The 17,409-nt window shown below is 35.7% G+C and overlaps 1 protein-coding gene across 9 annotated transcripts in view; it reads left to right on the top strand.

Moving 5' to 3' along the window:
* IL1RAP (interleukin 1 receptor accessory protein) overlaps positions 1–17,180 on the top strand; it is a 128,230-nt gene extending 111,050 nt beyond the window's left edge. For 6 of the 9 annotated variants that reach the window (XM_033130902.1, XM_033130850.1, XM_033130877.1 and 3 more), the window contains 2 exons: positions 914–1,057; positions 11,016–13,981. In XM_033130902.1, coding sequence (XP_032986793.1) covers positions 914–1,057; positions 11,016–11,734 — 863 coding nt within the window. In that variant the 3' untranslated portion in view covers positions 11,735–13,981. Of the gene's footprint in view, positions 1–913; positions 1,058–3,884; positions 5,595–11,015; positions 13,982–16,016 lie in introns of those variants that run through there. The other 3 variants (XM_033130919.1, XM_033130893.1, XM_033130911.1) reach the window with 3 other exon arrangements.
* The last annotated feature ends 229 nt before the right edge of the window (positions 17,181–17,409 follow it).

The raw sequence follows: 17,409 nt of genomic DNA, 5'->3' as shown, positions 1-17,409 counted from the left end.
CAGTATGTATTGTATTCTATACTTATAGCATATCTCAGTTCAGACCAGCTGCATTTCCAGTGCTTAATAGCCACTTGTGACTTATAGCTGCTGTACTGGACAGTGCAGGTCCATATTCTTTGTACTCAGGGCTGATCCAGGTACCAAAAGCATCAGAATCCCATGGGAGCTTATTAAAAGGAGAATCTTAAGCCAAACCCTTATTCTGAATCAGAATCTACATTTTTACAGTATTCCTGAGTTATTCATGGGCTCATTAAAGTTTAAGAAGCGTTGTTCTATTATGTAATTTCCTGGTGACAAGAATGAAACAATTAAACGTACAGATTCTTAAACCCATCCCATAAAGAGGTTCATTCAGTAAGCTGAGAAGAAAGACAGAACCTATATTTTTAAAGAGAGGTAGTTTTTATAATTAGGCAACTTTGTAAAAGATTGGCTTATTGAATCTAAATATGTTTTTAATTATAGTTATTTTGAAGTATAAATTAAACCATTTCTAAAAGTTTTGCTCAATGTATAATTCTAATGTATTAGTGAGTGACTTACTAAGACAGGAACTAGAAGTTTTCTGTGTAGTATTAATTGCCAGCACCTATGATTAACTATTTGCTTCCTGATTCTGTTAATTCATAGTTGAATGAATCAATCTTCACTTATTCTCCACCATAGAAATTGAACTCAGTGAGATGAGCATAGAAAACACATCAGATAAAATTTGCAATTACACCATAAAAATGATCATTTTGCCTGGAAACCTGTCATAAGTAGAAAATCACACTAAAATCTGTCAGATACTTCATACACATAAACAATGAGAATGTTTAATTTGCAGAAGTTTGATTTAAGAAAAATAGGCAATACTATTGAGAAACTTTCTTAATGTATATTGGATCTGTGTTTCTTTTGCTAGATGGGAAGGAATATGATATTTATGTATCCTATGCAAGGAATGCTGAAGAAGAAGAATTTGTATTACTGACCCTCCGTGGAGTTTTGGAGAATGAATTCGGATACAAGCTGTGCATCTTTGACCGCGACAGTCTGCCTGGGGGAAGTAGGTATTTCAGATGGGTACAAGTGATACTACTCTGAAAGACAAAAGGGATTGTATGCTTTGGATCATGGATGAGACTCATGGCACAACTCTATGGTAGCATCTTTGGGCATTTAATGTCCAATTCATTGATGTAAGAGGCAGAGACTCTCTAGGAATAAAACTACTTTGTAAGGTATAGACTATTCAAATGCAGTTTATGGTATAAAATATTTTCCCTGGTAAGCTTTAAAAACTCGATTTCAAAAAAGTGTAGTTGCAGCATAGATTAGAGCTCTATTAAATGATATAGCTTTAAATGTCCTGTTTACTCACATTTTTTAAAATTAATTATATTTTCAGTTACAGTTGACATTCAATATTATTTTATATTAGTTTCAGGTGTACAGCAGACAGTCACAGGGATGTAAAGTACAGCATAGAGAACATAGTCAATAATGTTGCAGCAACTATGTATAGTGCCAGGTGGGTACTAGACTAGTCAGGGGATCACTGCATAAATGATATAAATGTGTAACCACATTTAGATTTTTAGAAGGTTTAGCTAATCTACATTAATTTGCCTTAAATTTGTTTTACAAAGGCTGAGTTTAAACAAAACATTTTTACAAAGACTGAGGTTTACTCAATTTTACTAAAAATGAATTACAGGATAGAGCACATGGAATTTTTATTTCTATTACTCACTGATAATAATTAGAATATTTCACTTTGGCATTTGCTAATTCCCTTTCCCTCACTTTTGTTTTCTAGCAAACCAACACCGCTCAAATTCTCCTTTCCCTTGGGTCTTTTTCTTCATTTCTATCAGCTTACATGTTTGAGATAATGTTTAAAATTTTACAAAGTCCAGTATATTCTAGTAGGTTAAAAAGAGAAATTTGAGTTGTCGAACGTTTTAAAATAAAAGTATGTCTCTAGTGTTCCAGTCAACACAGTAATACATAAAGTGATGGCCCACTAGAGTTTGTCTTATAAATACATAATAGCGTTCCGAAACCCACTGTTAATCTTTGTACTGTTGAAATGCATGTGATGTCTCTACTCTTCAGCACAACAAACTAATTTTCTTTCCTTAAAATCCTGTTTATATTAATCACTTCACATGTTTTGTTTTTTATATGTTATAGAGATAATGGAAAATATCTCAGTTTAACTCTAATACAGAATAGACCAAAATGTTTATTCTCATTTTGTAGTAACTGGATCCCTTCTTTTATCTCCCCAGTCATCACCCAAAAGTCCATCGTGCTTGTGTTCTACAGTGAATATCTCCTTCAGTGTAATTTTGCCAGGAAATGATGACTTGATTCTATAGTTAAAGAATAAATCCCACTCCTTTTAAGACTTAAAATCCGAAATGGTTTATTCAGTCATTTGTTCATTTATACAGCCATTCAACAAATATTTATCTACTTTGTGGCAAGTATATAAAGATACACAGTATAACAACAATGCAAGACTCTCCAATAGGGGTTGATAGTTCTTTGAAGAATTTGAATTCTACATAATACCCTACTACATCTGCTTTGATGGTTGATCCTCGTCATCTTTCTCATTTTCCCTGCTGCTTTCACTGGGTCCTCTTTGCCTCTGGGTCTCTTGCCATGCTTACACATGGTCAGCCTCCAGCAACTCTGCTTGGAGTACACAATTACTTTCTCCTGGATTCTTCTCCAGGCTGCACATACTATTTTAATTGCAGACACACACGCACGCACACACACACGTGCGTGCACACACACACGCACACACTCACTGCCTCTGTACCTATGAAGATTAAGGGGCAAAATGACTGCTTAGGAAAGTATAGTAAGCCATGAAATAGCTTTCCACAACAGTAGTGCATTCCCTGGAGTTGGCTCCTTTCTGAATCCCTGGGAAAGAATTATATGGTCTTTGATAAGAAACCTTGAGGAGATGGATTATTCCCAAGAATTTAGTGACAGGAACTAGTCAAAGCCCTTGACAGCAGAATAAAATTACAGTGCATTTCCATTTTACTTGCTCTTCTTTTCTGATCTGAAGAAAGCATTTGCCTGGTAGTAAAGGCAGACACATCAGCCAGCAGCTGCCAAAACACATGACTTCATTGTAACGATAGGAGTTTAAGGAGAAAGACCCAGGGATTAATCTAGCCTCCAGAGCAGAGAGCAGAATAGAAAGCTGATCTGAGAATGTGATGCCAGCCAAAATGCCATTCAGTTGGCTAAATGTTTTTTTGTTTTGTTTTGTTTTTAAGTTCCTATTTCAATGACATAGTCATACCATTCTAGTCGGGAGGTGTGTGGCAACAGAAAGGGACTTTCAAAAATGAAGTTTCCTGTTCTTCTTGTCCTACGATCGCAAAAAAATGAACTTCTATGATTTTGACTCTATAATGTATATCTTTTTGAATGCTCACTGACACTAGAGAGTTGATACATGGGTATGTATGGGGAGAAAAGACTCAGGAGTTGCTTTGGCTGGGCCACAACATGCGACCCAGTATGAAGAAATTTATTTCAGTACAACTCATTTATTCCTTGATGTCCCAACTAATGCTTTTGAAGACCAAGGTTACAGAAGTATGTTTTGGCCTCTGGCCTGTTTGGAATTCTCTTTGGGTTGGACTGTATACATATAGTTTCTATTCTTCCTAAGGAGACTGTTGTTTAGTGAACAGTGTGAACGGGTCTAAGGATTAAGTTGTTCAAAGTGTTCTTGGTAAAAAGTTTCCTCTCAATTCTCAGCTTGTTCCCCTAAGTTCCCTATGCTTGCTCCTCAGGCCCCATACTTTTGGGGAGTTCTTGGCCAACACTAATCCCCATGGTGTTTTCTTTCCCAGTTGTCACAGATGAGACCTTGAGCTTCATTCAGAAAAGCAGACGCCTCCTGGTTGTTCTAAGCCCCAACTACGTGCTCCAGGGAACCCAAGCCCTCCTGGAGCTCAAGGCTGGCCTAGAAAACATGGCCTCTCGGGGAAACATCAACGTCATTTTAGTACAGTACAAAGCTGTGAAGCAGACGAAGGTGAAAGAGCTGAAGAGGGCTAAGACGGTGCTCACGGTCATTAAATGGAAAGGGGAGAAATCCAAGTATCCGCAGGGCAGGTTCTGGAAGCAGCTGCAGGTGGCCATGCCAGTGAAGAAAAGTTCCAGGTGGTCTAGAAGTGACGAGCAGGGTCTCTCCTATTCATCCTTGAAAAATGTATGAAAGGGGTAAAAAGATCTAGGGGTACTCCAGGAAGGAAGAGTTCCCCCTTCTTTATACCCAATTTATTGTTTCATGGGCAGAAAAAACGTTCTATGGTAGCCTCGCCATAGAGATAAATTCAGGGTGACTGTATGACTGGCTGTTCTGCTTCTTCAGGCAATACTAAGATTTAGAATGATAGTGCCGCCAGTTTGTCACCGGTCTCTGATGTCACTGTTTTTTGCAGGCAAAGACTTGGTTGACGTGAATTTTGCCACCTTCATCCTCTGTCCTTGTTCCTACATGTCTCTATTCTCTCTCTCTCTCTCTCCCTCTCTCTCTCTCTCTCTCTCTCTCTCTCTCTTTATCTCTAATAATTTTAACATTACGGGGAAGACCTTTGCTGTGGATTGAAAGACCCCTTAAAGATATGTCATACATTAACAGGGTCATTATGAGTTTCCAGGTATAGTTTTCTTTTTCTTTCATCATTATTCATCCTTAAAAATATAATCAGGGTCTAAATTTATATTAGCTGAGGATAATGAGTTATTTTACTCATTCTGCTGTATGACACACCATCACAGCAAGACGGACACCCACTTAGGATGATACAGAGCAGTATTACTGAAAGTGTTTCTTCTAATTGATTTAAAGGACTTGCCTATGTTTTCTCCTACTATACCCCTTCTACCCTTTATCTCAGGTAATTGATGTCATATTTGTCAACTTGAAAAATGTATCATAATGTTTTTATTATAGTAAACTTCTGAGTATCTATAGGTCAACTCACATTTATCACTCCATGTTCTATCTACTGTACCTTGTTTGTATCAGTAATTCAGAGTTTACAGGTGGCTCCACACTTGATTCAGTCTGATAGGAAACTTCTCCTAATGGTGCTAATAGAGAGTGAAATAACAGCAGAGTGCTTTTAGGGCATTTTCTGGCTTGTGAGAAAAGCACAGAACAGGGTGTTTGTCAATTTGTCTTTTAATCTCAGCCTTGCTAATGTGAATATTAGGAAAGAGATTTCTCCTTGCTTGTTTCTGTTTCCTCCATTGTAAAGTGTGGAAGTTAGATTCAGTGACCATGAGAGCTACTTTTAGCATTAATATTTGAAGAGAATTAACTGGACCCCTAGTGTTTTCCCTGTTTTATTCACTGGTACAGTTAATGAACTCACTCCAAACAAGTCATCTGAAATGTCACTGTCAATGTAATTTGTTTTAGTGTGTTTTAAATAAAATGTTACTGTTCTTAAGATTTGAAAAAGTGAAAACTAAATCCAGAGTTTACAGAGTGATGAATATCTGTCTTACTTATATATATATATTTGTGTGTGTGTGTGTACACACACACACACACACACAAATTATATATATGTGTATCTAATATGTAATATATTACATATTAGATACACATGAATTATATATGTGTATATACACATATATGCATAATTAATTTATGTATATGTGTGTATATATACACATACACACACATACACACACACATATATATATATACATTGCATAATGTATACATATACGCATATATATATATATATATATGCATATGACGTTAAATAGTCATTGGCGCAAGCCACTGGAACACTTATCCAGTCTTTAAATTTTGTTTTTACTGTAATGCTTTTGTGTCAGTGTTTTCTACACATTAATATTATTTGAGAATTCACAGATCATAGATAGTAGCTGTTGTTAGTACTTGCCTTCCCTAAATTAGTATAAATAACTACTGCTACAGTTGATCTGGGTGCAGTGGAACATGTTGTTCACAAAGCTTCCAAGGTCACTGCTAAGCAGTAGCCAGCCAGTCCTCTGGCATAATTTATCATCTACTGTACTTTGAGCACACACTTAAAGATTAAGCTATGTTAATCTCAGTGCTCAACTGTTGGGGAATTAATCTCTATTTGGACTGTTGAGTCATAAAGGAAAGGAAAATAAAATACCTCTAAATGAGCCTAAGTATCATATGAAACACCATAATTCATAATTTAAGGAAGCTCTTATCCAGTAGTGTGAATGCTGTTAAACAATTCTAAAACTATCTCTTACATTTAAGTCCTTCAGCAGTATTAAAGACCACAATAAAACATTTCTCTATCAAGGAGTTACTGATTATTTTAAATTGAAGAAAAATGTGAATTCTTGACCATAAAACTGTGCTAGGGAGTCATTCTTGGATGTTATTTTTTTTTTTTTTGGCCTTGTTAATGATGTTCCTTGTTACAAACCACAATAACTCCTAATAATCCTTCACTCACAAGTCCAGAGGAGACATGACTCCAAATAAGTGTTGTATATCAATTCTTGCATTAGCTTTAGGTAACTGGGGGAGAGTCCCATCACTAAGGGGCCATTTTTATGCCACTACTGCATTCTTTTTGCACTTTTGGATTCCATATTTATCCCAAATGCAGTGGGGTGCCCCTAGAAACTTCCTGATTTTTTTTTCCTATTTATATTCTTGTCTTTGGAACTGTTCTCTTCCAAATGCTAAAATCTAAAGCATCTCAAATTTACATGATATGGCTCATTCTAAGAGAACTTTGTTTCAAGATTTTTTTCTTTGTTTTATGTCCTGGAAGATGCCACATATAGAATATTTGAGGGAGATGGGGAAACATAATTTAGAAATCAGGAAGAAATTGCTCTCTAATGTTAGAAAGAAATGCCCCAAAAGTTTAAAAAAGAACCTTAATGGTTTAAGATATATAAGGATCTTCTGCACACAAGTTAACAAAGAATCATGATATATAGAATGTCTAATTACACAATCATATGAAATTTATTTAATTCTCTTCTGTATTATAACTTAGATGGGTCCCTAGTGTTCTTATAAACAAGCACACCATTGTATTGGGAAATAAAAGCATCACTCCACTTGTTAATTATCCATTTTCTTTCCATAGGTTTTAATATTTTAAGATTACCTTTTTTATTTTATTCATAAATTTTTGTATTTTCCATTTTCCATTTGATTTGTAAATTTGTTTATTTTAAAAATAAACCTTATTTTCAGCTTTGAATTTTATTTTGTGCATGTGTTACATGTCTTTATTTTCATGTTTGGGCATAAGTAATGAGAATAAAAAGAATGATACATATGAAAATGTTATAACTTACGCTAGTTAAGTTTCTCTTTCTGAGAGAAATCTGAGAAAAATGGGAACTTCATCTCAAGAACATTTTCTTTACATGTGAGTAAAAGAGTTACTTAAGTAAAACGATTTGCTCTAGTATACCGTGTGTGTGTGTGTGTGTGTGTGTGTGTGTGTGTGTTTGTGTGTTTGCAGAAATCCAGAGAGACAGGGAGATAATAATAGAGAGGCAGAGATGGGAGGAAGAGGGAAGAAGAAAGAGAGAACGAGAGAGAGAGATTTTTTTAAAACAAAGACACAGACTGTTCCTTTTTGTTCAACTTGGAACTTGGGTAGCTTGTGGGAATCTCTTACCTTTTACAGGATTTAATGCAACCCCAATGCAGTTGCTTTAGAATGAGATCAATTAATTAATGCCTTGCTTTTAGTTAATAGATGGTAATATGAATGAATGAATCAAAGATGCATTTCTGTCACAAATAAATCAGTGATAAATATTTGGAAATACATTTTCTTTTGAGTTAGTCCATACTTTAATATTACATTCACAGTGACAGGAAGCCTTATGCTTAATTTTTTCTTTTCTATTCACTTACACTAAAAATATTTATTGAGTCCCCATAACTGAACTGGTTAGATTAATAAAAATTTTCCTACTGAAGATTTTTTCTCTTTGAAAGCCATCTCCAAAAGGTAAACTGAGATCTATGGATGGACATTAGAAGGAAACAGATTTCTACTCAATCTGGAAACTACTTTAAAGCAGAGTTGAGCAATAATGTATTTCATTGTTTTCTGGAGATACTAGGCCCCCTTTACTAGAGATGTACAAACAGATTTGATGAATTTTACTGAGATTTTGTATATGGGTGCAGTGCATTGGATGAGTGGTGATGAGTCTAAAGTTGCTTCCAACCCTGAACATATTAAATGACCTCCTAGAAAATAGTGGTGACTACTTACTTTCAATAATAGCAGTTTCAGTGTCAGTAGTTTGGTCATCACAGCTAACTGGATATTACTGACCTTGTTAAAACTCTCAAGATATTTTCTTCAGTCATTTACTGATGTCACTAGGTCTTTCACACAAGTAAATTCACAGTATGATAGGAGAGACATATTCAGCAACTAGTCTGTCTTGTTTCTCTGTTTCTATCAAGGAATATGAAGTATCTTTAGCAATGGACTAGGAGATTAAGTGTTTCAGTAGTATTTTTTTTAAAATCAACGTCTATTTTAAACTGAACAGACAGAACTTTTAAAACTTATGATTCTCATAAATCTACATATTAAGGTGATTCTCTAAAATCATCATCAAGAATTGATTCATATTCAATCAACATTAGTGTGTTTGCAGCACACTTTATTTTAATATTGGTTTTGGTAGACATTTACATTTAGGTATCTCTAGTTTGTCTAACAACACTCCGTGTTTGCTATCATATGTGTTTTATAGATAGGTGAACTCATACTTAAAGATGTTAAGAGAAAAAGACAGATAAACGAATTCAGATCCATCTTTCAAATGGGATGACAGCCTCCTACCCCCTTTTTTTTTTTAACTACACTTCAAGTTTTAAGAAAGAGAGAGAGGTGTGCTGCTCTTTCACACGCCAATAACCTAGCCAAAGAACAAAATCAAAGCCCTAGTTGTTTTGTTTTGTTTTTCCTAGGTGAATTTCAGAGAATTATGGTTTACAAAGGCAGGAGTATTCTGGAATATTGAGGAGTTCTAGACCAGAAATTGTGACTTCAAAACAAAGTTAGTACCACACAAGGAAACTAGCGTCATCACTATATAGCCACACCTCATTTGAGCCAGACAGAATAAAGGACCCTCTTCAAATAATCTTTAGCATTAAAATCACAACAATTTGCATCCTCAGATATGAAGTTTTGACAATATGTAAGATATTAATATATATGCCATAAAGAGCACAGCTTCTTTCAAAGTATTCTGTGAAGATCTCTAAGTATAAATAGACCATCCCCCATCAGAGAATTTCACCATTCATATCTGTTTCTTTAGCATTGCCCTCTTTCAAATGCAAATCCCACACTTTCTGGATGGGGTACTAGTAAGTGAAAATTTAAAAAGCCATAGGCTCTTTGTTAGATGATCTAGGATAATACTTTATTTTTAACAGTGGTACCCCCATTGAACAGGATGTGCATTTTCCTAATGTGGCTATTTTGAAGTAAAATACACACACACACACACAACCTGAGTGCACAAGTTCCTTTTGATGAAAAACTATCCATGTTATTTTAAGGGTTTATCATCTGTATCATGAGACAGGAAAAGCAGTAGGCTTCCTACTCTCACATTCTCAGGTTTATGAAAGGCAGCTACATAAGATTTTGGGCAGTACTAGACAGAACACAGCAATTTATAAAACATACATGCATGCACACACACACAGGCTTTAATAATAAGTGAAGATTTAGATTTACCTTTTAAGATTGAGACAATTCTCTAAAACACTCTGCACATTTGATAAAACCCTTCACAGGTTCTTAAAAATTGAGCACATGTCTCGTCTAATTTTCCTTCAAATTCATGTTAAATTCACTAATTGGAAAGAACTAATCTGGTCCACAGCTCCTTCATTCCCTGTCAAATTTGTAATGATCAATTTCCCTGCAGACTTTCAGCTTGTCTTCACAGGCTGAAATGTCTCTAGGCCATTATTTCACCCCCGACCCTCAAAGCATTGGTACTCAATTTCGTGATATGTCTGCAGCACCTGTTTTCATTGCTATCAAGGGCTGTGGTTCATATATTTGGAAGTCTTTTCCTTCAGAAAATAACATTGGTCATTAAGCTCTTAGAGTGAACAGTGAGTTACGCACTGCATTTAACTCAAGATCTTTCCCATTCAGATCAGTCCAAATCCACTTCAGTTAATTATTAGAATTGAATGCTTTGCCAGAAGTCTTAACTAATTGATTCTTATCCATTGTCAATGCTGTTGCCCCTTTAATTGATTTTTAGACCATATATTCACACACACACAAAAAGGAATTTTGGTCAATACTATGAATTGTCTGATGTATCCAAAAACTTTTTTAAGTACAAAGACATGTAGTTATATGGATCTTAGAAGATGGTAATTCCATATTGGTATTTGCTGATCAGACTATGTCTGGTGCATTGTGTTCAGCCCTGTTCAAGATACTACTCTTAAGAAACACTTACATAAACTGAATATTATTCAGAAGAAAATAATAAAAGTGGGGAAGAGATTTGATACTATGTCATATGGGGAATAAAAGTTATTTAATCTAGGGATGAGAAAAAAAACACAGTGAGATCACAATGGTTGCAAAATATTTCAAATATTTGAGGATATCAGATCTAGGATCACTATAAAAAGTAGTAAGGAAGAATATTTCAAACCAAGAAATAATTTACCAGCAGAACTAAATTAGGTGCTTTTAAAGATGGTTAATTTCTCATCCTTGATAGTAGCAGATACTTAGCAACCATTGGTACTAGTGGCATAGAAGAGATTCCTTAACTGGGTAGATTATTTGACAATGAGATCCCATATTCTCAAGTGTTTACTCATTGCCTGTCCTTTGTAGGAAGCACAATGATAAGCTGGAACTTATATAAGTTTTCACTAGGCATTGTCCTATCTTTCCATTTTCCTGTAGATACAGTGGAAGCGGTGTTTGACTTCATTCAGAGGAGCCGAAGGATGATTGTTGTCCTGAGCCCAGACTATGTGACAGAAAAGAGCATCAGCATGCTGGAATTTAAACTGGGTGTCATGTGCCAGAACTCCATTGCTACCAAGCTCATTGTGGTTGAGTATCGTCCCCTTGAGAATCCACACCCAGGCATCCTGCAGCTAAAGGAGTCTGTGTCATTTGTGAGCTGGAAGGGAGAAAAGTCCAAACATTCTGGCTCTAAATTCTGGAAAGCCTTGCGGTTGGCTCTTCCCCTGAGAAGTCTGAGTGCCAGCTCTGGCTGGAATGAGAGCTGTTCTTCCCAGTCTGACATCAGTCTGGACCATGTTCAAAGGAGGAGAAGTCGCTTGAAAGAGCCCCCAGAACTCCAGAGTTCGGGGAGGGCTGCAGGTGCCTCTCCAGGTCCAGGCACGATTTCCAAGCACAGAGGGAAGCCCTCTGCAGCCTGTCGCTGTTGTGTCACCTACTGTGAAGGAGAGAGTCACCTTAGGAGCAAGAGCCGGGCAGAGATCCATACACAGCCCCAGTGGGAGACACACCTCTGTAAGCTTGTTCCCCAAGAGTCAGAAACTCAATGGATACAAAATGGCACCAGATTGGAAACCCCTGCTCCCCAGATCTCAGCCCTTGCTCTTCACCATTTCACGGATTTATCCAATAACAATGACTTTTATATCCTATAATTGCTGTGTGGTGGGTGGTGACTGCTATCTCTACCAGCCCTCTTTGTGTCACGAACCTATGGGAATAACTGACATTTTTATCATCTAATGGACTAGCATATTGTGTCTCCTTTATTGATTTTTAAAAACTATTTATTTCTAGGAGACAAAAGATCCGAAGGACCTGCATCCAGAATTATTGCCTCTAATGGCCTCAGAAGAGCACACTCTTCTTGGCCCCTAGAAGGTCAGTATGTGAAAGTTGCCTAAAGTCTGATCCTCTATCTCGCCCAATGGTTTAAAACTGAACAAAGAATTTAAATGTGTTTCCTTTGAGTTTGTTGATAAACCACAAGTTATGAGTTAGTCAGGTGTAGTTAGGCTATGAGACTTCCAGGGTATGTATATATCTCAAGGGAACATTATGGAAAGGAGTTGGTTCTAGTGAAAAGCTGTAGGACTAAGCTCAACAGAAAACCTACAGCATATTTTCCCTGGAAGAACCAAACACACCCACACAGGGATACATGGTGTTCTCAGTCTCACTGTAAACTAGTGTTCTCTAAACTGCCGAAAGTCGTTAGCATCAATAAAGTTATATTTTTATGTGATTTCATTTGTACTAACGAATGTTTACCCCTCTCTCTCCTCTCTCTACTTTTATGGCTTTCAGATTTATATCTGAAGGGTATTCCATTTTAGGAAATCAAGATTGGGTTTAGGTACGAGGAAAGCTGAGATGCATCTTCAGTTCCTTTCTAATGCATATTAGGAGAGATCAGGGAAAGGACCAAAAGAGAGTGAGAAAATGTTTCAAATGAAGTAGAAGTTTACGCAAAAATCTATATTTTTTAGAACTGACAGCTGAAAAGTTTAGTATTGTTAGGGGTTTAGTGTAGAGTTTGGTGCATGAATCCCTTCTTCCTATTCAGTATTCTGAGAAGGGATAGTGAATTCAAGTGCCTACAGGGATTAGGAGGTTAAAAAAAAGAAAGAAAGAAAAATTAAAAAAAAGGGCCAGATATAAGGTTCTCCATTTAGGACCCATGTGTATAGGGACATAGGTTCAGATACGTGCTTCTTTAAATATTTAAACATAATCATAAGAGGTATGCAACATTTGGTCACCCTATCAGGGAGTTAATGGAGATTACTGGATTTGTAGGTAATTGAACAGTAATTTATTTCTTCAAAAGGGAGCAACCTCTACTTAAGCTCCATCTGGATTGTTGTCCCTGATTTAGCCCCGGCATTAACTCTCACTGTTGGCAGATTGTTCAGTTTTTAAGGAGAATCAAAAAAATTCAGAGTTTTATGTAATCTCTCAATTATGAGATGGTGTAAACTTAAAAGAAAAAGAAAAAAGGAAAAAAATCAAAGAACCAATCAAAATACATGAGTACACATTCAGTCTGTGGGCCACTAGTTTGCAGTTTCAGAACTAAGATATTCACATCCCAAAAAATAAGTACACAGAGGTAATCAAGTGTCCCTACCAATATTGAGACTGGAGAAGACAGGCTAGCCTAAGGACATAATGGGAGATGTTTATTCCCTCCCTGAACTGAAAATATCTCAATTCTCAGAATAGGGCTGATCGACCTAATACTCCATCAGAGGAGAAAAAGATGGACGATAATGGGCCTTCTATCTACTCTGTGGGTTGACTGTAAGAAAATAGAAGCACAATCTACTACCCTTGAACAGGAGCAGAATAAAAAGAGCAAAAGGCCATACCAGACATTGGCAGTCAATATATCAGTCAGGGCTGCTACTATACTATGGCCCAATAAGTGCCAGCCTCTCTTAGTCACTTATGGTGAATGAGGGGTGGAGAAATAAACCAGAAGTTTTATCACACTACTCCGCTTGCAGAGAAAAGCAGAAGATACCTTCTCTGTTGAAACAAGAAATTATTAGATCTTTTACCTGTTGAAACAAAAAGATGAAAAATAAGGACCCCACAGAGTAAATGCAACTCATCATGGAACTTCTAATGAGGAAATGACAGGCCACCCTACCTGAATGTCCAGCAGAAAATTATTGAGCACAGCCCATGTTCTATGTTGCATTACTTCTGAAAAAGATTAATTGATCCTTGATGTATGTTCAAGGATCTTCATATGGAAGATAGATAGCAGACTCTCTTCAAATCTGTTAATTGTGGGTAATAAAAGTCACTCCATATCCTAAGAAGGAAGATAGTGTTTTTTCCCCATAATCAGTCTTGTTCCTTATTAGCAGTGTCCCACCCAATTAAATATTTTTGTAAAAGCTGATAAATTACTTTTGTCATTTATGAATTATTTTTTAGTGAAGAAAAATAAATGAAAAGACTACTGGCAAAGGAATGAAAATGAAACAAAAGCTCTTATCATGAATGAGTAGCAAGATAATCATGGTGTTCTCAAAAGCTAAATTTTGGTCAGTATCAATTTCCACTTACAATATAAGTTCAGTGTAAGCAGTATAAAGTCATGAATTTTTAAATTAGCTATTCAGGGGTCAGAAAGATAATAGACCATACTTTTCCTATATGGAGAAAGGCTGGGAGGTTATGTTATTAGGCTATGACCCAACATTCTGCAATTGCATGTAATATCTAGTGCCATATTTCAGTAAGACAAATGATAATAAGAAAGAAAATTTCCTCATGGGTCATGAATATTCATAATTGAAATGATATGGTTATAGGTGAAATGGATATTATTTACATAGGAATATAGCCTATTCAGGATTACAAGTTTTAAGTCAAGTAGAGATGAATATGAGTCCTGCTTCTCTTCTAACTGTTTGACCACGGGATATCTGGACCTCAATCTCCTGCTAACTAAAATGGGGATAATTTGATTAACCTCATTGGGTTTTGTGGGCATTAAAATATATAATGCATGCAAGTGCATAGAACAGTGTCTGGCACATTATAATTGCTCAATAAGTATTGGCCAGTAGTATACCTATAATAAAATCATTTTCATGGTTCCAAAAACTTACATTTCCATAATGATTTATGGCCTACAAATTGATTTCATATTCATCACTTTTTTCTTTTTTTTTTTACTCTAACAAAATGCACAAAAGCAGTATAGAATGGGAACATATTATCTAGGTTAAATGATTTTTCTAATGACACTCAGCCAATTAGCAATAGGGTTGGGCTTCTAACCTAGGCTTATTACACCTAACCAGTGCCAATTCTAGAACTATTCCTGTAAGATTCAAGAGGAAGTATTTCTATTACAAAGCCACCTATTTTTTTTTACCCCTCTCTTTCCCTTCTCACATAATTGCAACAATTTCATCTGAACTATTATGCATTCAAATCAAAAACGGCAGTTAATGCAAACCCATACACAGCTAATTAAATGTCATATCAATTGTCTGATGTATCATTTGGCCTTGTCATATTATGATTTTATATGATTTCAATTTTGAATATTATAAAATTCATTTTAGCATTTAAAAAGTAGAGTCATTTTTTGTGTCCTCTATATTCTATGATCATGCTATAATTTTTAATCCCGAAATAAAGAATTTGTATTTGTCTTAAGAAAAAATAAAAATATGTTCACTATTTACTTTGCAAAAGAAATTTAATATTTCAGCAGCTGTGATTTACATTGTGAGTTTCTATTACATCCTCTTATAACTAGTAAAAACTATAGCAATATTAATAATATATTCACTTCCAGTGTGAAGAGTTGAAGTGGTTGATAAAAATAATGTTCCTGAACTAATGTTCATTTAAAAAGCCACAAATAATAAACTAATCGTAAAGGTATGCACAGAAGGACAGAGTCCCTTTGGCAATGGTTTCAAACTTTTGTGTGTCTAAGAATCATTTGGGGGTTCATCTTACAATGAGGATCCCAGAGAAGCTCCTCCCCCAGAGGGGCTGATTTATTAGGTACTGAGTATTGTCTAGGAGTCTGCATTTTAATACTGTACCCTTGAGAGTTCAGTAAGGTTTCCCATGGGTCAAACTATTACTTTTGAGAATTCTTTCAAATTCTTCCCATATTTTGTATATTATTATTCAAGTTATAAAAGGAGAGAGTTTTATTAGAGTCTGGTCCAAGGTTTCTTAAGTCCAAGGCTTCAGATCATTATGCATCCACATCAGATCCATTTTGGGTTTATATTAAAATGCATATTTATTGACCCCATGCAAGACTAACTAAATAGATTCTCTAGAGTGGGGCAGATTTGCACTAGGAATCAACATCCCAGGTGATTTTGATGCACAAAAAGTTTAAGAACCAGTAATTTTTATCTCTCTTTAACTCCTCTTTTACCCTTATAGGCTCTGATTTTCTCCAGCCAAGGAGGACTACGAATCATCCTTTTAACAAGGTGTTTACAGGCAATAGATGAAAATGTAGGGCATGTTTAGCCCCTGGAGTTGCCTTGGCACAAGGAGACAATTGAATAGAAGAGTGGTTAGTAGAGTGTATTTCTAATACATGAAACATCAAGCACTGACATCTGGAATCTGGTAGGATTGCTGTGATCATCATGTGTATTAATCAGAATCAGATAAGCTATTCTGTGCTAATAAATAACGCCAATATCTCAGTAGCTTCCTATTAACAAGACACTTTTCTTGTTTATGCTATATGCCCAGCATAGGGGATTACTTTTTTGTAGCTTTGCCATCTGAAATGTGTGGCTTCCTGCTGTTCTGTTTCAGCCTAAATATTACACTTCCTGCTCTCACTTGCAATTTATTGACCAAAATTACCAATGAGTACTACCATAGTCATAGAGACAGCTGGAAAATGCACTTTTATTGTGTTCCTAGGAAGAGATAAATGAAATAGAACTTGATGAACACTGCTGCTTTTGTCTAAGAATGAGATTTAAGATCATCTGAAGAGGCAAGAGACATTCAAACAGATTTGTCAAATGATTTGATAATGAAGGAAGAGAAGGACTTTGTGGCCAACATCTCACCTCACCTTGCCGATGTGTCAAGTTAGTATCTGTAAACAAAAACAAACAAAACAAACAAAACAAAACAACAAAAAAATGTATAGAAAAGAGTTGGCCAGATCTTGTATATAAATGTTCCCCAAAGAAAAGCTGTTGAAGGAATACACAATAATAATTACAGTTCCTGTTTAAGAGGTAGCATTCTTAAAAGTTGGAAAGTTCTTGTATTTGGTTAATTTCCATTCAGTGGCTTTGCTCAAACTATCTGCCAATGAGCCATTTCATTTTTTAATATCCAGGGAGCCTCAGAAGAATTGAAGATATTTAGAACACAACAGAGCATGTAACATGGTCATTAGAAATCATCACTTGATTCATTTATCCGAAGAGCTAAATAGGGAATTCAAACTGAACGTGCTAAAGCTCAGACGAAGGAAGAGACAAAAGCTGACAAAAAGTGGGTATTATGAAGTCTGCTGCTATCTACGCATCTGCTCTCTCTGTGATTTGGACTCTCTGTTTGTATTAAAGATTTGAATTTTATATGACTTTTCTAACGTGTGCAGTATCATTCAATCATGAGGAAACACTCTCTTTGTATTGATGAAGATCAATGCTTAAGAAGCCATGATCTATGCTAATAAGTTATAATACTGAATAAAGAAAAAACTTTACTTCCTAGTGAAGCGAGTAGATAATTGATACATTCAAAATGCTTTAGAGAATAATTTACAAAATTTTTTTCTTGAACAACTCAAAACTCT

This window comes from Rhinolophus ferrumequinum, chromosome 2, assembly GCF_004115265.2.
Source record: "Rhinolophus ferrumequinum isolate MPI-CBG mRhiFer1 chromosome 2, mRhiFer1_v1.p, whole genome shotgun sequence".
Taxonomy (NCBI): domain Eukaryota; kingdom Metazoa; phylum Chordata; class Mammalia; order Chiroptera; family Rhinolophidae; genus Rhinolophus; species Rhinolophus ferrumequinum.
This window is presented reverse-complemented; position numbering and strand designations above follow the sequence as displayed.